The 11,218-nt window shown below is 47.0% G+C and overlaps 1 protein-coding gene across 7 annotated transcripts in view; it reads left to right on the forward strand.

Moving 5' to 3' along the window:
* Nucleotides 1-10,626, forward strand: part of RXRA (retinoid X receptor alpha) — a 167,899-nt gene extending 157,273 nt beyond the window's left edge. For all 7 annotated transcript variants that reach the window (XM_061603644.1, XM_061603643.1, XM_061603645.1 and 4 more), the window contains 2 exons: nt 1,088-1,193; nt 5,520-10,626. In XM_061603644.1, the coding sequence (XP_061459628.1) occupies nt 1,088-1,193; nt 5,520-5,667 (254 nt within the window). In that variant the 3' untranslated portion in view covers nt 5,668-10,626. The remainder of the gene's footprint in view (nt 1-1,087; nt 1,194-5,519) is intronic.
* Nucleotides 10,627-11,218: the final 592 nt, after the last annotated feature.

Genomic DNA, 11,218 nt, shown 5'->3' on the forward strand with positions numbered 1-11,218 from the left:
AGTGAGGCAGTACCTGACTGGGAGCTGCACCCCTGAGTGCCACTGCTAGTGGCTTCTTCAGCAGACACAGGCTCCTTCAAGGTAATCAGGGGTTTCCAGCTGTGGAGATCTCTCCTCAGGGCTCTCTCTCTCTCTTGAGCCCCTGGGGAGACTGTGGACCAGCCACCATAATCTGGCAGCAGAAGTGTCTCCTCCGAACTCTGGGGAGGGTTCCAGAGGGAACTGACATCCATGGCTACGAATGCTCATGTGGTTCCCTCCTGATGGTTTCCATTGCTTGCTTGGTCCTCCTTGGCTGCTGCTGTTGTCATGGCAATCAGCCCATAGCCTTGGGCAGTTGAGTCCCCCATCCGTCCGCAGAGGGACACCAATTCAGAGCAGGCCCTCTCAAGAAACATTGGCCTTCCAAGGCAAAACTTTCAGTGCTAGGGCCATCTTTGGGATGCAGCCTTGAATGTGCTGCTCCTCTGGCCATCTTAAGCCTCATCTGCATTGGGCACTGTTCAATGGGGCAGCCACTTTGAAGGGGAGAACACCTGCAGTCAAAGGAACAGGCCCCGAAATCTGAATATATTCAGAGCAATTGGATTTGCTGGGTTATGAAGTCCTCAGAGTGGAGCGATGCTGTGGGAACTGTGCCTTTATGTATAACTTAATCCTCTCAAGTGTGTTCAGGATTTTCTTCTCCTCAAGTGTCCACTTATGAAGCTGCCCCTGAAATTGATGACATAACTACTTTCCAAAGCCTGTTAAGACCTGGGTTAGCCCTAAGCCTGGGTTAGCCCTGTTGATTAAAATGAGAAAGAAACTGTTGTATTTAACTAAGTCCTACTCAGAGCTGACCCACTGTAGCTATTGAACCTAAGTTAGCCAGGTCTATTTAACTTCAATGAGTCTACTCTAAGTAGGACTAGCATTGAAGACCATTCATGATGTCCTCTCCTTCTCTAATATCTGCATGCCTCTAGTCCCCAGGAATGTTGTTTTCCTGCTTTAAAATGCCCTCTCCTTCCTTAAAACCTGCATGCCTCTAGTCCTCAGGAAGGCCTTACCCAGCTTTAAAGGCCTTTCTTCCATTCCATTTCAGACTCAAAAGGGCTTTCTAATCCTGCTGAAGTCGAGGCTCTTCGTGAGAAAGTGTATGCGTCACTTGAGGCCTACTGTAAACACAAATACCCCGACCAGCCTGGGAGGTGAGTCTTTGCATTCATGGCAAGTGGCCACAAAGAAGGCACCATGGAGTTGTTGTTGTTGTTGTTTTGGAAACCCGCGTTCTCACTCTTTATGTCATTTAAGTGATCTTCTTCTAATGTGTGCAAAATGTGATTGGGGTACAAGAGCTCTCAGTTCCTCAGATATCTTGCCTGAGGGAGCCACTCCCCGAATTCATCCCAATATCCCACTTCAGCAAAAATCCAGGATCAGCCAAGGGATGTGCAGAGAAAGTTCACTAATCTTATAGATGCATTTGGCTTTCGGGAGCAGGGGATAACCCCCCCAATTCAGTTTGAAGGTTAAAATGTCAGTAGCAGCTGCTTGAATGAAAATTAACAAAACACTATTATAGGCCAGGAATCTCCAGTGTGCATTTGCATGTGCCCAATTCCAATATATATATATTTTGTACAGCTAATTCTTTGTCCGTGCTAATTCAAGGCCTTTGATACACTTGATGTGTGTGTGTGTGGGGGGGGAACACCCTAATTTCTTTCTGAATATTATTTATTTATTTATTTTATTTTATTACATTTTTATACCGCCCTATAGCATTGAGCTCTCAGGGCGGTGTACAGCAGAATAAAATACGTTTAAAATACGAGCAAGCGTGAATTTCATTATACAGTTATAAAACATATTAAGCACAAGATTAAAAGATTAAAATAAGAATTTCAATTACAAAGTTTAAGCTTAAAATGCATTTAAAATGCCTGGGCGAAGAGGTAGGTTTTTACCTGGCGCCGAAAAGATAGAAGGCGCCCGGCGTATTATATTTTTGGTGGGGACTTCCCCTTTTGTCTCTATAGAAGAAAAATGTTGGCGATCTGTTGAGAAGTAGATTACTTTTGTCTGTAGGGAGCTGGATTCACTTTGGCAAACCTGGAAAGACGGAGAGTTTCCCAGCTGCCAGTTCATTTTAACCAGGAGCAGAATCCCGTGATTATTTTCCTCCTGGGGGAATAGCCAGACAGGAGCCGGTCCACCTTTGCGTCCTGAATAACCCCCTCCCAGAAAAGGGAAAAGGTTCCAAGCAATAGCGGTCCCAAGTTTGCCGCTCTCTCAACTTGCCGTCCCTCTGGCAGGGCAGTGGACCCATGCCCCGAAGTGCCGTTCTCTTCTGAACTGAAACCCTCCTCTGGCCAGCCAGCTTCCCCTCCTGCTAAATTGTCCTTTCGAGCTGGTTCATTAGGAGCATCAGAAGTGACCTTATACCGAATCAGACCCTTGATCTGTTTATCTCAGTATTGTCTACACTGACTGGCTGCAGTTCCTCGGTTGCAGGCAGGGAATCTTTCCCAGCCTTACTTGGGGGTGCCATTGGGGGTTGGATCCAGGAAACAGATGCTCTGCCACTAAGCTGCGAGGGCCCCCTTTCACAATTAAATTTTTTAAAAGTTAACTTTCGCAGTTAATGTGCTTCTACACATCTGGTTTAGTTTAAAAGTGAAACTCTTTGGATTTTTTTTTTTCTGGGAGGGGGGTGGTGAGAGGAGGAGGACGAGAGTGGCAGGGTTTGATTTGTATTTCCCTGGCTTGCATCCTGATGTACTTGCCAACTCAGCATCTGAAGCAAAAAAATAAATTTAAAAAAATTGGCAAGCAAGGAATCAGCCTTCCTTCCCCTCCCCCGTTAGTTAGTTTCCTGCCAGGCTTCTCACTTACACTGCAAGGTTTGCGGTCCCAAATTTGCATGCCGTGGCAATGAAAGGAAATGATGTTGTCCTTAAATATTCATGGAGTGTGCATGGGTGTTGTGTGTTAAATTCATACAAAGGAGCGGCGGTGTGTGAATGAAGACAGCAGAGAAGTGGAGGGAGAGATGCTCAAATATCTGACGCAGCCCCTCTGCGGTTGGTGAAAGGAGCATTTCTTAAAGAATGGGGTGGAGCTTTGAAGCGTGAGAATGAGGCAAAGCTGCTGCTTCTGTTTTGTGTTCTCTGCTTGTCAGTGTTGGAAACGCACCCGGGATTTGCGGCACACCTTTTTGTCCCGTTTTGAAGCTGCCCTTTTTTGGCGTCATCACCATCTCACACTTCATTCTCACAGTCCTCGGCCTGGGCTGCCCTTTACTACAATTTAGTGCTGTGCCAACAGCGCTCCTCCCAATTTCTCCAGAAGTGTCCTTCCTCTGCAAAAGAGGCTTCCAGTTTTCTACCTTGTTCTCAGGGCACCGGTTGTGCCCCAGACTGAGGGGGAGCTAGATCGGGGAGTGGAGTCAGATGAGGATGAGGTTCCTTGGGAAGCAGGAGGAAAGGAGAGGAGTTGAGGGGTTCTGGCAGACCCCAAACTCCCATGCCCAGTGCTTCCACGGATGCAGTTCCTGCTCCTCCTGCGAGTCCAATGCCAGAGCAGTTGGGAAGCGACTCCCCGATTGCGCCATCCACGGCTGCACAAGAATCCCTGCCGGACACTTCAAATGCTTCCCAGCCAATCAGCGTTCAGCTTCCAGAGCCCGCGCTGTCACCTGGCGAAGCCCCCCATCCGATGTGCCGTCTGAGACTCGCCCCCCACCCCACCGTGCACAAGGAGGTGCGAGAAGAGAGACTTTCAAAAGGTGAAACTCAGGCAGAGGTGCCGCTTGTGCGCGAAAACCTTCCCTGCTTAAGTCGGTGCCTTCTGAGGCACAAGTGCTGAGGCATCTTTTCCCAAACGCTGCAGAGACTGCTTAGTTAGGATAGTTAGTCAAAGTAGTGAGTCAGAGTAGACAGGTGAATGAAGCTCACTGCTTTGGATGTAACCATAACTTTAATAAAAAGAGAGAAAGACATCACCATGCCTCAGTCTGAATCCTTCAGCTCTGGGCAGGACAGCACCTGAGAATTTTTTCAGGATTTTGTTCAGCTTGGGGAACTGGAGCTCACCTTATCATTGCAAGGTGATCAAGGGTGGCACGCACACGTGTTTTTCTTTCCAGTAAACATTTCACCAGCACTCTGCAGCCTCCCCGGCTGCCCGAGCTTCCTGATCTGAAAAAGTTTCATGGACAGAGTTGTATCACAGTGTCTTTCCCTTGGGATTTAAATGAAGTGTGGGAAGCCGGAAAGGCTGCAGATGGCAGACCACTGGTGAGATGATCGGCAGAATGAAAGAAAAGAAACACAAACAGAGAGACACACCTCAAAACTAAGGTAAGCACATCAAAATCCCAAAAGAAGTTCACCAAAATGTTATCTCCCCTTTTATCATTTTCAAAAGGTGAATTTTTCAGCACAGCACTAGTCCAGTTGGCCGTGATGACCTTCAGGGCTGGTTTGTTTTGAGGGGGAAAATGAGGTCACCTCACTCCATCTGATGTGATGATGTCAGTGGGTTTGCCGTGGCATCCAACAGAATTAAGCTACCCTGCGGGCAAACGAGAAAAAGGACTGCGATGGCTCTGAGAAAAGAGCTCTGAAGCAGCAGGAACGTTTTCCTAGCACTGTATTCAAGGGTGACTCCGTTTTGCTGAGGCGGCAGGCAGAGGTGGCCTTTTCCTCCAGCGAGCAGAAAGTAACATGCATAGTTTTCTCTCTCCCCCTCTGCTCTCTTCAAAATATGGTAGGTTAGCCTGAAAAATAGTGACTGAGCCAAGGCCACTCAGCAAAGTTTGGGGAAAGGGCCGTAGCTCAGTGGAAGAGCACCTGCTTTGCATGCAGAAGGGCCCAGGTTCAATCCCGCAACATCTTCAAGGAGGGCTGGGAATTTCCCCCGCCTGAAACCCTGGAGAGCCGCGGCCTGCCAGTGCCAACAATTCTGTGCCAACGGCCTGACTCTTACCAAGCAGCTTCCGATGTTGCTATTTAATTCGGCCTTCTCCCCTCCCCAAACTATGAGGATTTAGGATCTTCCTTGATCTTTAGGGGAAGGGGCGTCGCTCAGTGCTGGAACATTTGCTTTGCATGCAGAAGGGCCCCTAAGCTGTGGAATTCCCTCCCACCAAGGTGCATTGGGCAACTTCACTCCACCATTTTAGGCAAATGCTGAAGACGCACCTCTCTTTACCTTTGACACCTGAGACGTGTGTTTTTAGGACCCACCCTCTTTTGGGATTTTAGGCTGTTTTTAAGTGGATTTTAGTGCCATATTTCAACATGATTGTCACCCGCCCTGAGACCTTTGGGTTCAGGGCAGGTAATAAATGATCAATACATCAATCTCCGACAGCCTCTGTAGGTCAAGCTGGGAAGGAAAGACAGCCCTCTCTGCCTGGAGAGCCACTGCCTGTCCGTGCTGCCGGCCCTTGCAGCTCTGCTTCCGTGATCCAGCAGGGCCTCTTCCTCTGGAGTTAATTGCCGCGTTTTCTTTCTTTTCTTCCGTTTCAGGTTCGCCAAGCTCTTGCTGCGCCTCCCCGCCCTCCGGTCCATCGGCCTGAAATGCTTGGAGCACCTTTTCTTCTTCAAGCTAATAGGGGACACACCAATCGACACCTTCTTGATGGAGATGCTGGAGGCCCCCCACCAAATGACTTAAGACGGCGGCCTCTGGCGAGAGTCACCCCCTTTTCCTTCTGCCTCAGCAGGCTTCCCAACACTGATGCCGCCGACGCCGCTGACACCACCACTACGCCCCCTTTCTGTTGCCGCTGCCGTCCCCCCCGCTTCCTGGCGCAAGAGACATGGCCTGCTGTGCTCTCTAAACTGGCTCCGCCCTGTCACCGCTTTCGCGGTCTCCGTGCATCTTGAGGACCTGGCAGATGGCTTTTCCTTTTCCTTTCACAGGTGTAGAGGCGGCTGGCGTTAAATGTGCAAAGGGCATCCTCCTCCGTCTCTTTTCAAAGCAACCTGTAATCTGAGCCCCACTCATCTGCCCCATTTATGTGGCTTGGGTTGTCCCCCCATGTGTGTGCACATGCACACACACACACACACACACACAGTTGTCAGGGCAGGCAGGAGGGTGAATTTAATTTACTTAACTTTGTTGCAGACAGTTGGACTTTTTGGAGAATGGGAGGGTTTGTGGCTTTCTCTGCCACCAGTCTGGGAAGGGAAAAAAATATTTATTTTCCATTTCAACTCTAACATCTGAAAAGGGAATGGGGTTCAGCTTCTAACTGACTGTCTTCTAGAGCATTGGTGGGCAGATTTCAGGCTTACAGGATCTACTTTGCACCCCAAGAGCCAACTCAGGTGGGCGGGCATGCACTACGAATTAAGGAAGAGGCTGTTTCTACTCTCGTGCTCAGCACCGGATCACAAGTTCTTTAGCTGCTGTTGTAATACAGTTGGGAATCAGAAACCTTTTGCAGATCTACTGCAAATGAGGTGGCTATTTTTTTTTTTAAAAGAGCAAGCTTCTAGTCCTTAAGATTTCAAATCCACTTTTCTACCGATAGATCCTGACTGACCTACCTTCTGCCCACCCCTGTTCTAGAGCCATCTGTAAATGATGTGGAAGGGATTGCGGGGGGTAAGGCCCGTACAGTGCAGGGCCTCCCTTCTGAGGATGGAGGAGTGATGTTACTTGCTTTTGTCCCAAAGATGACTTTCTCTTGGCATCAGAGTGAGCTACTCAAACCGCAAAACCAACTGAAACACCCAAAGGCTGCTTTAAAGCCGTGACGGTCAAGGTTGCAAATCCACCAGGCCTTCGCTTGCACCATTCGTCACTGGTCTTCAGTGGGGCATCCCAAGCAAAGACTCCAGTTATCCTTTCCTTTTTTAAACAGCCTTCTCCATTAACATTGGCAGAGTGTGTGTTTCTTTAACCAGCCCAGTCCCTTTGCCATGAATGGCAGGGCGATAGCGCAGCAACGTCTCAGAAGATCCAACAGGTCCCGGCAGGCCAGCCGGCCGGCCAGTCAACAGTAAACCTTGAATGGCTATTTTTTAAAAAACAAAAAAGAGGAACAAAGGCTGTATCTGGTGTTAGACCTACTCCAAGGAGACCATTGAAATTAACAGGCATGACTGACTTCAGTGGGTCTGATCTGAGTGGGACTCGGTTGGCTACGGATGCACATTTGTAATCCTGTGGGGTTCGAACGCTCGCTTGAACATGTGTCTCGGGGAACAGGAGGCGGCAGCGTCATCTCCAGCAGTCTTGTAGAAGAAAGTGGCTGTTCTGAGCAGGCTGGGGCCAGGCCAAGAGTGAGGTGACTGGGGATGGCTCCAACCCAGGAGGTTTCTCGGAATGCTTATTTGCTTAGTTTTTTATATATGGACTCCTTGCATGCTCTATAAATATGCGGCTCCCCTCAGCAGGCCCAGCCATGGGTTGCAGCTGGCCCTCGAAATAGATGCCTTCTGAGATCGCTGAAGTTTGGTTGTTCTTCCTTTTTTTTTTTTTTTGCTGCACTCCTCTTTCCTGGCTCTCCGTGTCTGCCTTTGCACCCTTTTTACCCATTTTCCCACACACCCTTTTCACCCGGTTTCCCAGAAGGAATGTGCTTTTCCCTAGAATTTCCACCCACACACAAAGTGTTGGGTTGCCAAATGCAAAGCTAGGGGAAGAACCTGGCTCGCTTTGGTTGCCATCTTATGCAGCACTCAAAATATTATCCCGACAACTTTTTACACTGGAAAGTTGGAGAGGGTCCTTTGCCAACAAAACACTCATTCCAGGGGATAGTAACAAGGTGAAATGAGTCCCTTTGGATGTAATGTCATTGTCTCAGCTTGTGAGTGGCCTTGGTGGCTGGCTCCCTTGCTCGTCTGCTCACTGAGCTCATCCTGCAAGCCAAAGCATGCCCTCGAAAACTTGCCCCTCTGATTTGCATCACAGGGTCAATTTTGAAGAATCTAATGTTCCAAACTGAGAGCAAAATAAAAAAGGGGGAACTCTTTATTTGATATTCTAAGAGTCGTATTCAACTGACTTCTACCCAGAGTATACCCACTGAAAATAAATTATTTAATATTATTATTTATATCCCACCCAGAAGGGCAACAAGCAACAAAACTCTAAAAACATCTATAAAACATCATACTCTGTGTTTACTCAGTGTTTACTCTGAGTACAACTTGCACTGGATACAACCCTCTGCCTCCAATGCACATGTCAGTTTTTTAGTGTGGCTCAGGATATTGTCTGAGAGACAGCTGAAGTCTTTCCATCCCATCTAGTTTGGCCTTTGCTGGATAATATTGGGTTCATCTTTGACCATCCAGTTCTAGTTCGATGTACTGGTGGATGATGTTCTGCCACCCAGAATGTCGGGTGGAGACGCACAGCTTCCGGTTTAAAAGCAGTGGTGTGCAGACAGAACAGTTTCTGATCCATCAGGCAATCTGTGCCAAGGCTGCTTGTGTGTGACGACACTGGGCAAGTCTGTGCATTTGCAATCCTAGCACTCAAAAATCCCTTCCCTGACGTGCAACACAAAGGTGTTGTCCAAACGTCTGTGGACGTTGCACCCCTGACCGCGGCAACATTAAAGCAACCAACGTTAGGCCTGTTCACATTTTACCCCGAATACAGGTACAAGCTGTGTCTCCCCATGTACCACTGTTCGTTTGTGAGCTGTGTACACTTGGATGGTTTGTGCAGCTCAGATGTTGTGTACGCAGACTGCACCCTCATTGAACGTTGCATGGGAATAGCTGTACGAGTCCACTGTTTGGCCATTTGTGTATGCAGGTGGTACACTTGTTGAATGTAACGTGAGCACCTCCCCCCCCCCGGCTACCTTGTCCATCTAAATCATCCTGCCAAGGTAGGGTTACGTTTCGGGAGAATTTGACTGCATTTTGAGTCTCCTGTACGGACTCAGAGATACCCGTCAATGAGGTCATGCTTGGGGTTTTTTAAAGGAAAAAAAATCCCTCCATTAAAGAGCCACTTAAAAAATTAATCAGATGTTATTAGTTGCTACCCTTGCAAGGAATGAGCTCATATCTGCCAAACTGGCGGCAGGGAGACAAAGTTCACTTGTACAGAGGCATAAATCTTTAAAGGAGCTCAAGCCTCTCCCCAGCTGAGGCCAGTCTTTTTACGTGGGTGCAAAGAGATGGATTCCAAAAGATGGAGGGAGCGGTTTTGGTAAGCACCATCCTGTCCCAATGCCTTCTGGAGTTTCAGGTCTGGCCGGAGACAGTATAGAGCCTATGAAAAGGAAATTCTTCTAGGATATGTGCATTCTCCTGACAAAAGCGCTCAGTGCCGTGATGGGATAAGGCTGTACTTAATAAAGCCGTTCTGTTCGTCCATTGGCTGAAATCTTTCACTTTGCAGTTCTGATGCTGCCTGACTTTAAACCGACCTTATTCCAGCATAGTGACATGCCACAATGGGGCCTGTTCTTCCCTCCTGCTGTTTGGTCAATGCACCCAAAGATGCCCCATTTCTCCAGGATGGGTCGACGGGCTGGCGACATCCCTGTCTGGAATGAGATTGCATGGTTCATTTTTTTAAGTTGATACATATGTGTGTGTATACATGTATGTAGTGTAGATATATACACTGTATAAATATCCTCATTCACATATACATATATTATATCCACTTTTAGTGTTACCTTTGTGTTTTCAGTTTTTTTAATGAAATTTTCTTGTATTTTCTTCATTTTTAAAATTTTTGCTTTATGAAAGCAAACTGTTTACGTTGGAGCCTCCCGTCCACCCCCCCATCTCCCTCCCATCCTCACCGTGCACGTTGGTGATCATTAATACTGGATCTTTGTAACCCCCCAAAAGGAGGAAAGAATATGTTGCATCTATTTTAAGATGCTTGGGGGGGAGGGCATTGGGGGGAGGGGAGAAGCGGCCGGTGGATTGAACAACAGCTTAAGCAGTTCCCATCACTTAGGAAAATGGATGCCTTCACTATGGAGGGCACATCTTAAACATTTTTTTAAAAGAAAGGATTACAGGAAAAAAGAATAAAAAAAATTAAACAACGAGTGTGAGAGAAGGAAAGCAAAATATAAGCGTCAATAAAGTTAAATATCTATTTTTGTACAAATGTAATTTTATCCCTTGCATATTCTCAGATTATTTGGGGGGGGGGTTCTTTGGGGGGATGGTATGTGTGTGTGTTTCTTGCATTTCTAGAATTTGTTCTAAATCTCTCTTTAATTTGTTCAGCCATAAACACACCCCTAGGTGGAGGATAGGGCAAGGTTCATATTGTCTTGAAAAGGCTTTATTTAAAAAATTCAGAAATACTTTTCTTTTGAACAAGTGGATTTTTAAAATTATTCTCTACTCATCTCCACCCTGCTGTTCTTGGGGGGGGAACTAAATATGGTCTTTTGTTGCATCCCCTCCAACCTTTCCACGCACACACACACACACACACACACACACACACCTTCCTAGCAGCATTGTCCTCCAGGTCTATTCTACTGTGAAATCACTACCACATATTATTGTTCACTAAAAAATAAAATAAATGGGGGGGGGAATCTGCTGGAAATGCCAGTATTTTGAACAAATGTATTAGAATTGTTTTAAAAAAAAGTAAAAGAAAATATATGAGCATTTTAAAATATACTATGGTTCTATTTCTCTTTATTCTGTGATGGAAATTCTTTGGTCTCTTTGCTGTGTAACCTGGTTTGCCTTTTGGCCTTGTTGCACCTCCAATCACATTTCAGTTATATTCAAAGATGAAGTCTAGAAATGGGGCTTTTGTAACAACTCAAAGGACCATTTAGGCAACCCACATGAGTCAAAGTGGTATGTGGCCTTCCTTTTTGGGGACATGGCATTTGAATAGGATGAGATGAAATCTCTCCCCTGCCCCACTTCAGTGCTGGATTCAAGATTCTTTAGCAAGACGCACTCCTCTGTGAGCCAGTTCTGCAGTGAATCTTGCTTCTTTGAACCATTATTACCAGCCACTTCTCCTCTTCACTATCATTTCTACCACTTGGTTGATTCCCTCCTTCTCAGTGGGCCTTTTGCTAGGGTGTGGGCCCTTGGCAGATGCCCAACTGTGCTGGATTTCAGTGCCAGCTCTGCCCCAACGTCTCCCATTTTGCCTTTTGTGGAAGTTGTGGGGACACCAAAAGATAGAAGGGTCTTTCTTTGAATGGATGCAGAGTTGCTTCTCTGGCAAGGCCAGGGAGTTGATCCTGCCC

This window comes from Rhineura floridana, chromosome 20 (genome assembly GCF_030035675.1).
Source record: "Rhineura floridana isolate rRhiFlo1 chromosome 20, rRhiFlo1.hap2, whole genome shotgun sequence".
Classification (NCBI taxonomy): domain Eukaryota; kingdom Metazoa; phylum Chordata; class Lepidosauria; order Squamata; family Rhineuridae; genus Rhineura; species Rhineura floridana.